This window comes from Bubalus kerabau, chromosome 4 (assembly GCF_029407905.1).
Source record: "Bubalus kerabau isolate K-KA32 ecotype Philippines breed swamp buffalo chromosome 4, PCC_UOA_SB_1v2, whole genome shotgun sequence".
Classification (NCBI taxonomy): Eukaryota; Metazoa; Chordata; class Mammalia; order Artiodactyla; family Bovidae; genus Bubalus; species Bubalus kerabau.
Window position 1 is genome coordinate 150,315,012 of NC_073627.1, and position 18,127 is coordinate 150,333,138.

The 18,127-nt window shown below is 41.8% G+C and overlaps 1 protein-coding gene across 1 annotated transcript in view; it reads right to left on the bottom strand.

The window, feature by feature from the left end:
• Positions 1-14,043: 14,043 nt before the first annotated feature.
• The window catches only part of HSD17B3 (hydroxysteroid 17-beta dehydrogenase 3), a 55,696-nt gene continuing 51,612 nt past the window's right edge, over positions 14,044-18,127 (bottom strand). Inside the window, exon 11 of the mRNA XM_055580304.1 lies at positions 14,044-14,772. Within this exon, the coding sequence (XP_055436279.1) occupies positions 14,662-14,772 (111 nt within the window). The 3' untranslated portion in view covers positions 14,044-14,661. The remainder of the gene's footprint in view (positions 14,773-18,127) is intronic.

Sequence of the window (18,127 nt, forward strand, 5' to 3'; positions counted from 1 at the left end):
CAATGAATTAAAAATTATATAAACCAACAAAATCTTGTTATGAAAAAAAAGATGATTCAGTTCAGTTCAGTTCAGTTCAGTCACTCAGTCATGTCCGACTCTTTGCGACCCCATGAATTGCAGCACGCCAGGCCTCGCTGTCCATCACCATCTCCCGGAGTTCACTCAAACTCACGTCTATCGAGTCAGTGATGCCATCCAGCCATCTCATCCTCTGTCTTCCCCTTTTCCTCCTGCCACCAATGCCTCCCAGCATCAGAGTCTTTTCCAATGAGTCAACTCTTCGCATGAGGTGGCCAAAGTTCTGGAGTTTCAGTTATAGCATCATTCCCTCCAAAGAACACCCAGGGCTGATCTCCTTTAGAATGGACTGGTTGGATCTCCTTGCAGTCCAAGGGACTCTCAAGAGTCTTCTTCAACACCATAGTTCAAAAGCATCAATTCTTCGGTGCTCAGCTTTCTTCAGAGTCTAACTCTCACATCCATACATGACCACTGGAAAAAAAAAGCCTTGACTAGACGGACCTTTGTTGGCAAAGTAGTGTCTCTGCTTTTGAATATGCTATCTAGGTTGGTCATAACTTTCCTTCCAAGGAGTAAACGTCTTTTAATTTCATGGCTGCAGTCACCATCTGCAGTGATTTTGGAGCCCCCTCAAAATAAACTCAGCCACTGTTTCCACTCTTTCCCCATCTATTTCCCATGAAGTGATGAGACCAGATGCCATGATCTTTGTTTTCTGAATGTTGAGCTTTAAGCCAACTTTTTCACTCTCCACTTTCACTTTCATCAAGAGGCTTTTGAGTTCCTCTTCACTTTCTGCCATAAGGGTGGTGTCCTCTGCATATCTGAGGTTATTGATATTTCTCCCAGCAATCTTGACTCCAGCTTGTGCTTCTTCCAGCCCAGTGTTTCTCATGATGTACTCTACATAGAAGTTAAATAAGCAGGGTGACAATATACAGCCTTGACGTACTCCTTTTCCTATTTGGAACCAGTCTGTTGTTCCATGTCCAGTTCTAAGGCCTAACAGAAGCAGAAGATATTAAGAAGAGGTGGCAAGAATACACAGAAGAACTGTACAAAAAAGATCTTCACTACCAAGATAATCACGATGGTATGATCACTCACCTAGAGCCAGACATCCTGGAATGTGAAGTCAAGTGGGCCTTAGGAAGCATCACTAAGAACAAAGCTAGTGGAGGTGATAGAATTCCAGTGGAGCTATTTCAAATCCTGAAAGATAATGCTGTGAAAATGCTGCACTCAATATGCCAGAAAATTTGGAAAACTCAGCAGTGGCCACAGGACTGGAAAAGGTCAGTTTTCATTCCAATCCCAAAGAAAGGCAATGCCAAAGAATGCTCAAACTACCACACAATTGCACTCATCTCACATGCTAGTAAAGTAATGCTCAAAATTCTCCAACCCAGGCTTCAGCAATACATGAACCGTGAACTTCCAGATGTTCAAGCTGGTTTTAGAAAAGGCAGAGGAACCAGAGATCAAATTGCCAACATCTGCTGGATCATCGAAAAAGGAAGAGAGTTCCAGAAAAACATCTATTTGTGCTTTATTGACTATGCCAAAGCCTTTGACTGTGTGGATCACAATAAACTGTGGAAAATTCTGAAAGAGATGGGAATACCAGACCACCTGACCTGCCTCTTGAGAAACCTGTATGCAGGTCAGGAAGCAACAGTTAGAACTGGACATGGAACAACAGACTGCTTCCAAATAGGAAAAGGAGTACATCAAGATGATTATTATTATTAATATTAGGAAAACTAAAGTTAGTGCTTTGGCAAGACTCAATAATGGGAAATCAATAAAAAATTATCACAGTAGAATTAGATGTGGACAAAACAACTGTGAAATATTGTTGGGGGCATTTTGAAACTTCAAAATGATTCTGCATTCAGATTGCTTCTAAATGTCAAGTTCTCATTCCCCTTTAAAGAAATAAAATCTATATGCTGTAACTGATGCATTATATGAGTGTGATTTATGTAAGAAAGACAAGTTGCAATTCCAATCAGTGGGACCATATTTAAAAGAAAGGACTTGACCCTATGTCAAAAGATTGCCAAAGAAATACACTTTTTCAAGTGTATTGGAAAACCAAATGTCCATCAGGAAAAGAATGGATAAACAAAATGTGATATGTTCCTACATGAAATAATATCCAAATTGGAAAGGAATGATTGAAAAAACATAGGTGAAACTCACAGACATGATACTGAGTAATCAGCTGCAGAAGAACCAAGACTATATGACTCATTTATATAAAATTCTAGCACAGGCAAAACTAATCTATACTGATGGAATTCAGAAAATTTTCTGGGGTAATGAAAATGTTTGATAACTTGATAAGATCATGGATCACACCTGTCATTTTCAAAATTGTATAGTTAAGATTTGTATATTTTAATGTATGTAAATTTAACCTAAAGAAAATGGAATTTAAAAATTCAAGTGGAGGCTTGGAAGAAGATGAAGTTATAGATGAAGCAAGAAGAGCAAAATGTTGATCATTGTTGAAAAGTATAATGAGGGTGGCTTAAACTGCTGTGATTCCTTTGTTTGTGTTTGGAATTTTCCATAATAATTTTTTAAGTTAAAATGTTTAGCATATGTGTTAGCCTTCTTGATTCCCAGGTTTAGCCAATGTTTCTGATGAGCTTCCCAACTCACTGTCCCACTTGGCGGTCTTTGTCACAGATTCCTGTGAGCTCTCTTCAAAGGGTGAGTCACAGCTCTGGCATGAAGTTGGCACATGAGAGCTTATAAGACCACAGCTAGAACGGGGGGCCCACTGCTCCCTGACACATATTCAAACACTTTAAAAATACCTGCCTTGTTTTATAATTGATTCATGTCTCGGTATCTCATTAAACCTTTAAACGAAATGTGATGTGATATAATAGAAATAACATGAATTTTATTATCAGAGAGAGCTAGGGTCAAATCTCAGGTCTGGCGTGTCCCTGAGGTTCCATGTCCATCTCTAAAAGGAGAGCAAAAACTAGCACAGACTGCTGTTCTCTCCCCATTTCTGTTATCCTTTTTTTCACATAATAGAAGTCTTGAGATTTGCATGTGTTGTCACAGAATGTCATTCTCTTGCAGCTAGTTTCTACCCATGGGAAATCAAAGAATATAGCTTTTACTATGTAATAGGAATACAACTTCTATTATATAAAAGGAATATTTCTTAAAATAAAACTGGCATACACTCTTTGTTCCATTTTTGTCATCCCTTTCTTCCATTTTGCTACCAAAATGCAGATGGCATTTAAATGTGTGAGATTCAGCCACCAACTTGATACCTTAGGAACAGAGTAGTAATAAGCTGGCAGGAACCTGGGTACATTGAGATAGACACTGTGGGGAAATTAACAAGACGGAGCCAGTTAGGCTCTCTTGCCCTATGTTCTGTAAACAATGACTTTGCGTGGCTATGTAACAGCTGAGATCACTTACAGCATTGCGCATGCCCATCGTGAGGTACTCTATTGGTCATGAGCTACCCTGTGCATCATGCCTGTATGAGCTCCACCATGAAAGCCCTGGCTGCTGCTGCATTGGAGCTACACCATGGTTATGTTGTGTGAGGTTATGTTGTGGCGGCTACCACAGCTGCTGCGTCAGCCAAGAAAGAAGCTGTGTTACGGCTGCCATGCCAGCCAGGAAAGAATAAACATATGTGCAGTTCCTATGGCTTCTCGCGTCTTCTTCCAGACTCTTAGCTCCAGTCTTGCCTAACCTGGATTCAGTGAACAGTGCAGACAGTATGAACAGCAAGACAGTTGGCTATAACTGTGCACTGTAGGATGCTTAGAAGCACACTTGGCTTCTATTCATAAGAAATGCCAGTGGTATCCTCCTTCCCTGAGTTCAGGTAACCAAAAATATCTCCAAACATTGAAAAATGTCCCTCGGGAGAGAAAATCACAACCATGATTGAGGACCACTGCTAAAGATGGAGGTATAAATTTATGCAACTTTTCTGGAAACAATTGGTAATAAGCATTAGGAGTTTGTTTTTTGTTGTTGTTGTTGTTTTAATGTTTAGACCTTTCCCTCCAGAAATCCTACTTCAAAAAAAATAACCAGTAATGTAAATTCATACACACATGAGATGCAAAGAGCTGACTCACTGGAAAAGACTCTGATGCTGGGAAAGATAGAAGGCAGAAGGAGAAGGGGATGACAGAGGATGAGATGCTTGGATGGCATCACTGACTCAATGGATATGAGTTTGAGCAAGCTCTGAGAGATAGTGAAGGACAGAGAAGCTTGGCGTGCTACAGTCCATGAGGTCGCAAAGAGTCGGACATGACTGAGCGACTGAATAACAACAACATTTAAAAATGAGCAAAATATCTGAGTAAACATTTCTCCAAAGAAAATAAAGAAATGGCCAATAAACACTTAAAAACTGCTTGACATGATTAGCCACCAAGGAAATGGAAATCAAAACCACAGTGAGATATCATTTTAAATCCACTAGATGGTTATAGTTACAAAGATAGATAATAACAAGCACTGCTGAGGATGTGCTTCTGCTTCTGCTAAGTCGCTTCAGTCGTGTCCAACTCTGTGCGACCCCATGGACTGCAGCCCACCAGGCTTCTCCATCCATGGGATTCTCCAGGCAAGAACACTGGAGTGGGTTGCCGTTTCCTTCTCCAATGCATGAAAGTGGAAAGTGAAAGTGAAGTCGCTCAGTCATGTCTGACTCTTAGCGACCCCATGGACTGCAGCCCACCAGGCTCCTCTGTCCATGGGATTTTCCAGGCAAGAGTACTGGAGTGGGGTGCCATTGCCTTCTCCTGGTGAGGATGTGGAGGGCCCTTAATACTTAAACCCTTAAACACTGCTGGTGGTAATGTAAAAATGGTATCATCACTTTGGAAAACAGTCTGGCAGTTCTTCAAAAGGTCAAATGTAGAGTTAACATATCACCCAGCAATTCCACTCCCAGGTATATACCTAAGAGAAATGAAAACACAGAAATTTGTACAAAATGATCATACTACCATTATTTATAACAGCTAAAAAGTAGAAATAACCTAAATGTCCATCAAATGAGCTGACAAATAAAAGGTGATATTATTCACAAAATAGAATATTATTCAGCAATAAAAAGGAATGAGATACTGATATCTGCCACAAGATGGATAAACTTTGAAAACATTATGCTAAGTGAAAGAAGCCAATGAAAAACCTACGTTTTATATGACTCCAGTTACACCAAAGTCTAAAGTAGGTAAATCCATAGAGACAAAAAGTAGATTAGTGGTTGCCTAGGGCTGGGGAGGGGGCATGTGGATTAGAGAGCTAATGGGTATGGAATTCCTATGTGGGGTGATGAAATGTTCTAAAATTATTCTAAAATTAATTGTCAGTCGCTGCTCAGCTGTGTGAACAATTTACAGTCTAATAAATACCATCTTATGGAAAATCCCAGATGAACCTTTTGGCCAATCTAATATATTGTTATAAGTTATTTATAAAATTTTAAAAATCAGAAAATATCTAAATGCAACGCAAAAAAAATTATACAATAAATATGTTTAGTCATATTAAGTAACCATTGTAAATCATCTTTTGAATACTGATTAACACAAGGAAATTCCATGCTATAATCTTAAAGGGAGATGCAGAATGTAAAGCCTGTGTCTCAAACACACACAGAGAGAAAATGTAGAAAAGAAAATCCTTAATCAGTAAAGAGTGGTTAATACTGGGTGATGGGATAAACGGTGGCCTTTATTTTCTTCTCTTTCTTCTATAGTTTCTATATTTCCTACACTGCATGTATTTTACAGTAAGGAAAATTATCTCTTAAAGATTGAGAAAAAAGTTTATTTTCAAAAATTACTTGAGATGTATAGACTATAAGGGCTGAATAGGAAATTACTGATCATATAATAAGATCTTTCTAATTTTACTATTGAAGTAATTTTACTGAAAAGGCTAAGTGCCTTAGCCCAGCCGTCTCCAGACCCTGGGCGGGTGGACTGCTACCAGTCCTAGGCCTCTTAGGAACCTGGGTCCACAGGAGATGAGCAGTCCTAGGCCTCTTAGGAACCTGGGCCCAGCAGGAGATGAGCAGCGGGCAAGCGAGTGAAGCTTCATCTACCACTCGCATTACCTCTCGCAATGCATCACTCGCATTACAGCCTGAACCACCCCCTTAACCCTCCTTCTCTCCCCTCTGCCCTCTCTTTCCCTCTTGATGACACCCTACACAGATACACAAGCACATGCACTCACAAAAGCAGCTCAAAAAATGAATTGAGGGCTAGACCTTGAGGGCATTATGCTAAGACAAACGTCAGATAGAAAAGACAAATACAATATGATCTCATCTATATGTGGAATCTTTTTTCAAAAACCCACTTTCATAGATGCAGAGAGCAGATTGATGATTGGCAGAGGCAGGGTGCTGTGGGGGAATGGGTGGGGGAGGGTGGTCAAAAGGTGAAAACATCCAGTTATGGCGTTATCATATCCCCAGATAAGCAAGTCCTGGGGATGTAATGTGAAGCATGGCAACTGAAGCTAACAGTGTGCACGCAGGCTTCAGTCGTGTCCAACTCTATGCGACCGTACGGACTGCAGCCCCCAAGGCTCCTCTGTCCATGGGATTCTCCAGGCAAGAATGCTGGAGTGGGTTGCCATGCCCTCAGGTTTGAAGGATCGAACCTGCCACCCTTACATCTCCTGCATTGACAGGCAGGTTCTTTACCACCTGAGGAGCCCAAAGGTGACAATACTATGTTGTATATTTGAAAGGGGCTAAGAGACTAGATCTAAAAAGTTCCCATTGCTAGAAAAAAAATGTTTGTGACCATGTGTGATGATGAATGTTAATGAAACTTATTGTGGTGAGGATTTTGCAATATATACATGTATTGAATTATGTTGTACACTTGAAATATAATGTTATTTCAAATATTTTTTCATAATATTTCAAATATTTTTTCATAATATAATGTGATATGTCAGTTATGTGTGTGCATGCTAAGTTGTGTCTGACTCTTCACGACGCTATGGACTGTAGCCTGCTGGGCTCTGTCCATGGGGATTCTTCAGGCAAGAATACTGACGTGTGTTGCCATGCCCTCCTCCAGGGGATCTTCCCCACCCCATCTCTTATGTCTCCTGCACTGGCAGGCAGGTTCTTTACCACTAGCACCACCTTGGAAGTCCCATAGGTCAATTATACCTCAATTTTTTAAAAAAAGAACTAAAAATAATCTGAGAGATTCCTTTCCCCAAATTGGATTCTGTTCTGAAACTCCTATAGGATTATGGAGAAAAACCCAACAGTGCCTGTCCTAGACCATTAGAGGGCAGTCACAAGTTAAAACAGACTGAGTCCTAAGTGCAGTGGATAAGCTACAATGAGAATAATCATCATTTTTTTGGCATCGGAAGCAGACAAACATGATTAAAATCATGACCTTGGGATGACCGTCTTCAGCTTTCTTTGGCAAGCACCGGCTAAAAAATCTTTTTGAAGTAGGGCATTCTGGTTCCCATCCCACAAGAACAAGGAATGGATGATGCCTGAGGGAACTGCCCCAGCGACAGCTCCCATCTTTTTCAGAGCAGCAGCCCATAATCACCTCATTTTCCTGCTCCAAGTGTTGTCAGGGAGATTCTTCCGCCTTTGGCATCTAGGGAGGTAATACAGATGGAAGGCTGGAGGGACGACCAGCTGCTAATGCTGTTCCTTGGGGTCCTAAGCCCTCCAAACAAAAAGAAACAAGAGTCCAGTTCTACTCAGCGGAAACAAAAGTTCCATGAAATTTGGCAAGCCTCCCTGTTCCCAAATGATTCCCAGATGATGGTAAATTTGGAAAATGGTCAGTGTTGAAATCAAGACACGTGGGCCTGGTTGCAAAGCCTGATTCTGCCTCTCTGTCTATGACATGTGAAAGTGAAAAATACAGAGTTGGGGGCAATAGTGTTCACTCCTTGCTATTAATTCTAGTTAAAGAATCTTATCCAGGCAGGTAGGGCTGTACTGTAGTGCTTTAGCCTACAGACACTGGATGAGGACCCATTTCAAATCCCAGCTTTGTTACTCACTGGTCAGGTGAACCTATACAGCTTACCCAACTTTTCTGTGGCTCACTTCACTGTGGCTCACAATTAACTTTCCTCATCTGTACAATGAAGGTAATGATAATGTGATTTCTTACCTATTTCCTAAGTTATTACATAAGAAGAATTTACATAGTCCTGACACATTATGGCATCTGGTCCCATCACTTCATGGCAAATAGATGGGGAAACAATGGAAACAGTGACAGACTATATCTTTTTGGGCCCCAAAATCACTGCAGATGGTGACTGCAGCCATGAAATTAAAACATGCTTGCTCATTGGAAGGAAAGTTATGACCAAGCTAGACAGCATATTAAAAAGCACAGACATTACTTTGCCAAAAAAGGTCCATCTAGTCAAGGCTATCGTTTTTCCAGTAGTCATGTATGGATGTGAGAGTTGGACCATAAAGAAAGCTGAGTGCCGGAGAATTGATGCTTTTGAACTGTGGTGTTGGAGAAGATTTTTCAGAGTCCCTTGGACTGCAAGGAGGTCTAACCAGTCCATCCTAAAGGAGATCAGTCCTGAATGTTCATTGGAAGGACTGATGCTGAAGCTGAAACTCCAATACTTTGGCCACCTGATGCAAAGAACTGACTCATCCGAAAAAACCCTGATGCTGGGAAAGATTGAAGGCTGGAGAAAAAGGGGACAACAGAGGATGAGATGGTTGGATGGCATCATCGACTCATTGGACATGTGTTTGAGTATACTCTGGGAGTTGGTGATAGACAGGGAGGCCTGGCATACTGCAGTCCATGGGTCACAAAGAGTCAGACATGACTGAGCGACTGAGTGACTAATCATGACACATGATTAGTACTCAACAAGTTATTATCTAGTGCTAGTGGTGATGGGAATAAAGATCTTAAAATATAGAATTTTTCTACCCTCATTTCATCCAGTCCAACATCTTAAGACTTTCCTATGAGGAAAATTCTCTCTTAAAAACCCTCAAAAATCTCATTAGATAATCAGTCCTTCAAATCAACCCAGGATTAACACACCAGAAAAACCCCTATTTCACACAGGTAAAAATTACATCTAAAATCTGGCTCTGGTTTTATCAGCTGAACTGCATTCCTTTTATCACCTAAGATACTGGTTGTATAAGTTCTTCTCCAAAGGCAAATTTACCAGGGATTGAAATAAAGGTTTAGAAACACAATGTCTACACTTTTAAAAGTTGTTCCATTGATAGTTGAAATGCAGTTATTTTCCATAATTGACACAGGCCAGGACAAACTTACAGTAAGATTAATTAGTGTGGCTCATTTTCCAAAGATGTTCACAACAATATTTCCTATTACATGTGATACTTCTCTGATCAAGAGATGGAGTTTGTGTTTCCTCCCATTGAATCTGAGATGGCTTTCAAATAATGCTGTGTGACTTCCAAGGTTAAGTCCTATAAGACACTGTGGCTCCCTCCTAGTTTTCTTTGGGATGCGCATTCATAGGACCCAGCCACCATGCTGTGAGGAAGACCAAGTAGCATTTAGAGAAGCCATGTAGGCATTTCCATCCCACAGCCCCATCCGGGGTCCCAGGTAACAACTTCCATCAATTGTCAGACATGTAACCAAGCAACCCTTCCAATGATGCCATCTCCAGATGGCATTTCCAGTCATTGAGTCTTTCCAGCTGAGCTCCCAGACATCATGGAACAAAATGAACCTTCTCATTGTGCCTTTTCTGACCCCCAAAATCCATAAGCACAAGAAGATGGTTGTCAGTTTATGCCACTAAGTTGGGAAGTCAGTTATTACATAGCAGTAATAACTAGTACAGCTAGCAAGAGAGATTGTCTCACATTTAAGCAGATGAGCATTTAATGTCTATAAAATACCTCCCACTTTGTTGATATCATAAATTTCACTTCATGAGATACATAGTCTTTTGGCTTAAAGTTTTACCCCCTGTGAAACACAGAGTGAAGCAAAGTAAGAAAGAAGTTTAATGTCCCAGTCTAGGTGCTAGGAACTATTAATGGTATGACTTTGGGAAATCTCTTAATATGTGGGACATATATTGCAACCCTTTCCTCCAGATCCAGTCTCTACCCTTCCCCCTCCCCACCCACACCTTGGTATCTAAGGAGATTGATCTTAGATACCAAGGTGTGGGTATCTAATACATCAATGAGTTTCCAGTTGGATATGTCCAGTGGTAGGCACCAGCTGGAGATTCAGAAGAGAATAATGTTTGGATATCATTCCAGTAAAGGAAAAACATCCCTGTTTTTCCATTCATTCTTCTCACTACGCTCAAGTAATTTTGGTCATCAGCTGTGTGGGGAGATTTTCCCACACCAGGCAATTCTTGGACACCTGCTGGATGTCCTACAATTCAACTCAATTAGATCTCACAGGTTCAGGGCTCAGTCCCTCAAGACTGTTCCCACTTCATATGGAAATTGAACTTCTGACTGTTACCTGGGCTTCTGACCAACTGGTTATAAATCAGGAGTTCCTACAACCCCCTCCTCAGGTGTGATCATTTTCTAGAATAGGTCACAGTTAAAAGGAAAATAGATCACTTACTAAATTACCAGTTTATATACAAAGGAACACAACTCAGGATCAGCCAGATGAAAGAGATGCATAAGTCAAAGTATGTGGGAAGGCATGTGGAGCTTCCATGCCCACTGTGGGCACGATACCCTCCCAGTACCTGCACGTGTTCACCAACCTGGAAGTTCTCAAAACCCCATAATTGTAGTTCATATTTTGTGGAGGCTTCATTGCATAGTCATGATTGATTAAATCTTTGGTCATTGGTGATTGAACTCAATCTCCACCACTCATCTCTCCCCAAAATTTAGGGAGTGGGGCTAAAAGTTCCAACTCTAGTCGCATGGTTGGTCCCTTGGCAACCAACTATTATCTTTAGGGGCTTTCTAAAAGCAACCTCATTAACTTAAACTCAAGTGCAGCTGAAAGGGGCTAACTATGAATAACAGTTTACATATTTATAGATCTTAACATTTAGGAAATTCCAAAGAATGGGAATGAAAATGAAATATATGTTTCTTACTGTAAACCACAATGTTGCAATCCGCCTCTCCCTCTCTATGGTGTGGCCACAGCCTAGTAGCATCTTTCAGTCGAAGGTCACAGCTCCTCTGAGGCAGTGCTTCTTATACAATGCCCCTCTCTCTCTGCCTCCCTCCTTCCCAATCTTCCTAATATTTCCTCCTTTCCTAGCCCTTTCAGACCTTGGGGTAGTAAAAGCACCCCTCAATAACTAGCTCGGGTGACTTATCTAACACTCTCCCCACACATTTGCAATTAATCCCTCACATTTCTCAATCATGCCTTCTGTTTCCTCTTGGGATACTGGCTGATAAGATTTTATTCTTCATCATAAAAAAGAGATTCCACACAACCAGCCTGCCTCATAGATAGAGCAAGATAATCAATGTGACAAATTAGGTCAGGTCCAGTCACAGGCTTCCCTGATAGCTCAGTTGGTAAAGAATCCACCTGCAATGCAGGAGACCCCAGTTCGATTCCTGGGTCAGGAAGATCTGCTGGAGAAGGGTTAGGTTACCCACTCTAGTATTCTTGGGCTTCCCTCTTGGCTCAACTGGTAAAGATCTGCCTGCAGTGTGGGAGACCTGGGTTCAATCCCTGGATTGGGAAGATCCCTTGGAGAAGGGAACAGAGCTACCCACTCCAGTATTCTGGCCTGGAGAATTCCATGGAATGTATAGTTCATGGAGTGGCAAACAGTCGGACAGGACTGAGAGACATTCATTTTCAGTCACAGTTATGTCTAGTCACAAAACGCAAAAACACTGTTTCAAACAGAGAATTTAAGAGAGGGAATTGGTAACACCAAAGCTGAAAGAGCCAAAAGAGGATACAAAGTAACTCAAATATCAGTAATTGCAAAGCTGGTGGGACCAAAAGGAAGAGGTGATGTTTCTGAGAACTGGATGCTCAGAGGGGGACCCTTGCAGGGGCTCAGATTCCTAAAGGGCTTTGTGGGGCTAGTGCTCACATCCTTACAGGCTGCCCCTTGGTTGATGCTGAATCTGGCTAAAGCTGTTTTCTCTACAAAGTGATGGAAACAGAAGTGCAAACAGGAAGAAGTTTCCTTAGCCCCTTCTATCTTTTTCACTCTTCCAAATTTGCTTCCCCTAGGCAGAATCTAACACAAAGCCAGCTGGTGTGAGCATCTTAAGACTCAAGTTTGAAGCTTTCCCAGAGCATCATCATTGATTAGAGTATAAAAGGTGGAGCTTAGGATTGAAAGACCCCAGGTTAATAATCAGTACATTAAAATGTTCTGTTTATAATTATTACTGTTACCCATAACTGAGAAAATACAGGTGGATATCTGCCAGGAGCAGGAGCTCCACCCGTGGCAAAGGTCATGAGGAAGGAGGCTCAGCATATGCAAAGGCGGGATCCAGCCTCAAGAGTCCCCCTGGAAATTCTCAAACATCTACCCCCAAAACCAGAGTCTGCCTACTTTCTGCTTTGTGCTCTCACCTACACCTCTGACTTTATGGGGTGCTGTCCCCCACTACCTCTCTCTGAAAAAAAGAGTTAACTTACAGCTCCAGTTAATAATTCCTGGGTGTGACAGTGTTTCAACCTACAAACTCCTTTGGAAGTCCTCTAGCCTGCCTGAATAGGTTTTTCCGGCCACATGTGATTGTTCAGAGCCTCCCAACTGTGAGAGGCATGAGATGTTCTAAACTGTCTGAATACAGATTCCTTTGAGCAGTTAAAAGATTGATTAGAAATTGTATTGGTGAAGGGTTTTTTACTTGTTAAGCCAATGTTTGCTGCTAAGTCTCCATATCCCTTACCTACTGTGTTCCTGGCAGTGTATTGATTAATATAATTGGTGTAAGTAGTAGCTTTAATGTTTGTAACCTGGACCCTTGAGTTATAATTCTTTTTCTTGTTACAGCCCACCACACCTTTGCCCTGTAGGAATGCAACTTTATCTAATGCTTGGAGGGTGGCACTTGACTAATCACCTTTAGAGAAAAATAAGTTTTCTGAAGAAAGGGTCTTAAAATGTTAACAGGCCTTTGGGCCAGAAGATGATGCAAATCACCTAAACTTTTGCATATGATAAGTTTGCAGGAAGAAAGCCTGGCTTACTGCATGACTCTACCCCTTCCCCCATTATCCCCTATGCATAACTTAAGGTATAAAAACTACTTTGGAAAATAAAGTGCAGGCCTTGTTCACCGAAACTTGGTCTCCCCATGTCGTTCTTTCTCTCACCTTCTGGCTGAATTATTCAGCCTCTTTCCTCCACTAAATTTTCTCACTGAGCTATCCTTATTTAACCACTCTTTATATCTTTAATTAACATTTAAGTAAGCTGTTGTTTCCTGATCGCCGAAGCCGTCTCCCCTTCGAATTCCCTGGATCCACCGGGGCTGGTCCCCGGCAGATATCTATACTTTCAAATGAATAAACTTTCCCAGTCTTTTCCTCAGAGCAGATTTATAGTTCACTTTCTAAGTTTACCAAGGTGTTAAATGTTCTATCCTCTGCTTTTCTCCAAAACACCTAAATGTGCCATAAATTCCAACCAAATCTCCAAGACTCCTTTTATAACCAGAGAAGCAGCACATAATCTTTGCTCACACCACAAATGCAAATGATAGTCTCAGAAGAGATAGATGCCACCAAGCACTGCCAGTTCTTGGAGCATGATGATGTCTAAGGGGGGCACCCTTCATTAAAGCCAGACAATACCAGCTCATCAGCTGGCATGCTCCTCCCTCAACTCCCTCAAGACTTGAATGAGTAATTCCCCAACATGCCACCCTATATATGTTGACAGTTGAAACCCTCAGTCCCGCACCCCAAGAACTGGAGACCTGTAAAAATCTCATTTCTGTAGATATCAACTCATGCACTAGAACAATGGTTGTTTAAACTACTTTTATTTAGCAATGTATCATTTTTTGTTTTTATTTTTATAAACAGTCTTACATATAAAATTGAAATAGATAAATCTGGTGCAGCATTAGTTGAAACAAGGGGTTCCCAGCAACTGTCCTGAAGTAGCCATTGTCCCACCTATTCTCCTAGACAGTTTCCTGGGTCTCTAAGGAAGCCAGCTTGAGAACCAGTGACTACTCAAGAACTACTGCAATCTTGATAATGTTTAGTGACTTCAGACAGTCTATAATATAGCTATAAAAGTAGATTACTAGGTATAATTGTTTTCAATATTCAAAGAATCAGAAGCTTTCTTCTCACATTATATAATCCCATACAGAAAATTTCCAGTATGACATACAGACACTCTTACCTTCTCTAACTATTAAAACCCCATTGCACAACACATGTTTTTTACATCACAGCTCTCCCAAAGATCCCCAGACTTGAGTAAAATTGCAAAAAAAAAGTTGAGTTTTATGTGCTGTATCTGTGACATGGGCCCTCCAATTTCAGGGAGGTGGGAGGTGAAAGGTACTGGTCTGTTCCTGGGTCCTCTGTGGCCAATGCAGAATCTGGTGAAGAAAGCAATGCTGGATGGCACACGAGTTCACCAGCACTATCTGATGTTGGCATTCTTCTTGAGGTAGTCCGTGTAACGAGTCAGGAGCATCTTCTGAAACACACTGCTGTAGAAGGCCCACATTGGGATCAGGCTCAGAATGACAGCCTTAAATAGACAAAAACATGAGTGTTTGGGAGAGAAGAGGAACAAGGAGGATGCACTATAACATCCGTTTATATTCATCATCCTTAAAAATGCATATCTGATGAATGAGGTTAAGTACCAAACCTTTTAAGTAGGTGTTAAAGTTTCAATGTCTTGTGACACTTTCTTGGCAAATGAGGTTTTCTCAGGAACCAAAGTGGTCACTTGTCAGATCAGTTGTGATATATTTCTAAATTAAGAGAACTCTGTCCATAGTAACACCCTCCCTATCTTCCTTCTCTTGGTGAGCACCTTTCTCTTGGCCCTTGATCTCCCAGTATCTTCATATTTATTCTACCAAGGTTCTACTAAAATGAGATTCCAGGAAAGAATCAGAAATGCTTTCCATCACCTGACACAGTGCTGAGGCACACTGGTGTACTTGAATGCATGAGAGTTAATGAACAGGAGATTGGCCAAGATGGTAGAGTAGGAAGATGCTGAGCCCCTCTCCTCTCACAGGCACACCACAATTACAGCCATTTACAGAACAACGATTAATGACAGAGACCTGAAATCTAGCAGAAAAAATCTCCTACAACTAAAGACAGAAAGAGGAAACCACAAAGAGATGAGTAAAAGTGGTGGAATGTGGTATAGTCGAGGCCCTTTCCCTTGGGTAGGAGACCCACAAATGGGAAGATAATTACAAGTGTGAAGGTTTTTCCTAAGGAGTAGGTGTCTGAGCCCCACACTGGGCTCCCTAGCCCAAGGGTCCTTTGTCAGGAAGACGAGGCCACAGAATGTTTAGTTTTGAAGGTCAGCAGGCTTACTTTCAGTAAAGCCAGAGGGTGTTAGGGAATAGAGATTCCACTTTTAAAGTGCTGTGTGCTTAATCGCTCAGTCATGTCTGACTCTTTGTGACGCCACGGACTATAGCCTGCCAGTCTCCTCTATCCATGGGGTTTCTCCAGGCAAGAATACGGGAATGGGTTGCCATGCCTTTCTCCAGGGGATCGTCCCAACCCAGGGATTGAACCCAGGTCTCCCACATTGCAGGCGGATTCTTTACTGACTGAACCACCAGGAAACCCCTACTTTTAAAGGGTGCACACCAAATCTCACACACTCTGGGAACCAGGGCAGAAGCAGTAATTTGAAAAGAGCCTGGGTCAGACCCACTTGTTGATCTTAGAGAGCCTCCCCAAAAGGCAGGAGACAACTAGAGCTCACTCTGGAGACATAGACCCTTGGGCAGCCACTTGGAGAGCTCATTCTACCACAAGGACACTGATGCTGGTAAGCACCATTTTGGAATCCTCCAACCAGCTTTTTAGTGTCAGAACATGGTCCCACCCACCAGCCTGTCAGCACCAGTACTGGGACTCCTCAGGCCAAGCAACTAGCCAGTCAGGGACACAGTTTCACCCACCAGTAGGCTGGCTGTCTTAGGACACCTTCCTGAACACCTAGCTTCCCCAGGATCCAGCCCCAACCTCCAGTGTATTGGCACTGGCCCCAAGACCCTCAGGCCCCATGGTCAGCTGTCAGGACCAAACCTGTCCATTAGCAAGCCAATACCAACTCCAGGACTCCCAGGGCCTGCAGCCAGAGACCCTGGGATCCAGTTCCGCTCACTACTGGGCTGTCACTAGCTCCAGGACACTCTGGGTCCTAGTCTTGAACACCAGCAGGCAAACACCAGTTCCAAGACCCATAGGCCCTTCAGCCAGAGAACCCAAGACCTGGTTCTGCCCACCAATGGGCTGTCACTTGCCCCTGAACCCAGTCTCACCTACCAGCAGATGGACACTATTTTCAAGAATGCAACATTCCCACAACCTAACATGTCAAGACCCAGTCCATCCACCAGTAGGCTAACATCAGTAGCCTTCTGAGACACCTTGGGACTCACAGCTGCCCTGGAATCAGACCCCGCTTACAGCTTTGGAACACCACAGACTCAGCAGCCAGCCATGTGAAGAACCAGCCCCACCCACTAGTAGACCTACACTAGATCCAGGATGCCAAGCTCTGCAACCAGCCACCCTGAAGTCTGACTGCACACACCAGTGATCCAGCATTAGCCCTAGGACCCCCCTGGAGTTCCCTCCTGGCTCCTAACAACCCAGACCCACCTGCCAGCAACCTCTGCAAAAGACAGAACTGGAAGCCAGCCAAGCTTATCAGACCACCCACAGTAATCAGCCCACCAGAAAAGAAGAGCTTGCACAGTCCACATGGGGGCACTCCTAGAATATATAGCTCTGTTGAGCAGAAGAGAGCGTACTTCTAGGATATACAGGACCTTTCCTACAAAAGGCCACTTCTTCAAGATAGGGAAATTTAACCAACCCACCAGATACATAGAAATGAAAACAGTAAATAGGCAAAATAAGGCAACAGAGGAATATGTTCCAAATGAAAGAACCAGATAAAACACCAGAAAAAAGAATTAAGTGAAGTGGAGTTAAGCAATCTATCTGATAAAGTTCAAGGTAACGATCAGAAAGATGCTCAAAGAATTCAGGAGCAGAATGGCGAAAGATGAACAGAGTGAGAAGTTAAAAAAAATTTTTTTTTAAAAGAGAAAACATAAAGAGAAGATATTTGAAGACATAACAGCTAAAAACTTCCCTAATCTGGGAAAGGAAACAGATATCCAGGTCCAGAAAGCACAAGAATCCCAACCATGATCAACACAAAGAGGACCACATCAAGACACATAGTATTAAAAACAGTAAAAATTAAAGACAAAGAGAGAATATTAAAAGCAGAAAAAGAAGAGCAACAAGTTACATAGAGGGGAATTCCCAAATGGCTATCAGCTAGCTTTTCATCAGAGGAAAAGCTGCAGGCCAGAGGAGAGTGGCGTGTGTATTGAAAAGGATGAAAGTGAAAAGCCTACAATGAAAAATGCTCTACCTGGCAAGATTTTCTTTCAGATTTGAAGGTGAGAACAAGGGTTTTACAAACAAACAAAAGTTTGAAGAGTTCAGCGCCATGAAATCAGCTTTACAAGAAATATTAAAGGAACTTGTTCCCTAGGCAGAAAAGAAAAGACCACAAGTAGAAATACAAAAAGTACTAAATAAAAAATCTCATCAGTATAGCCAAAGATTCAGTAAAGGTAGTAAATTAACCACATATAAAGCTAGGAGGAAAGTTAAAAGAAAAAAGTAATAGTAAAAGCATCTATTTCCACAATAAGTAGTCAAGGTATAAACAAAACAAAAAGATACAAATTATAGTGTCAAAAAAGGAAATATGGAGGGGCAGGGGGTAAAAATGCAGAGTTGTTAAAATGTGTTTAAACTTGAGCAATCATTAACTTAAAGCAATCATGTATATATATTGTTCAGTCGCCCAGTTGTAT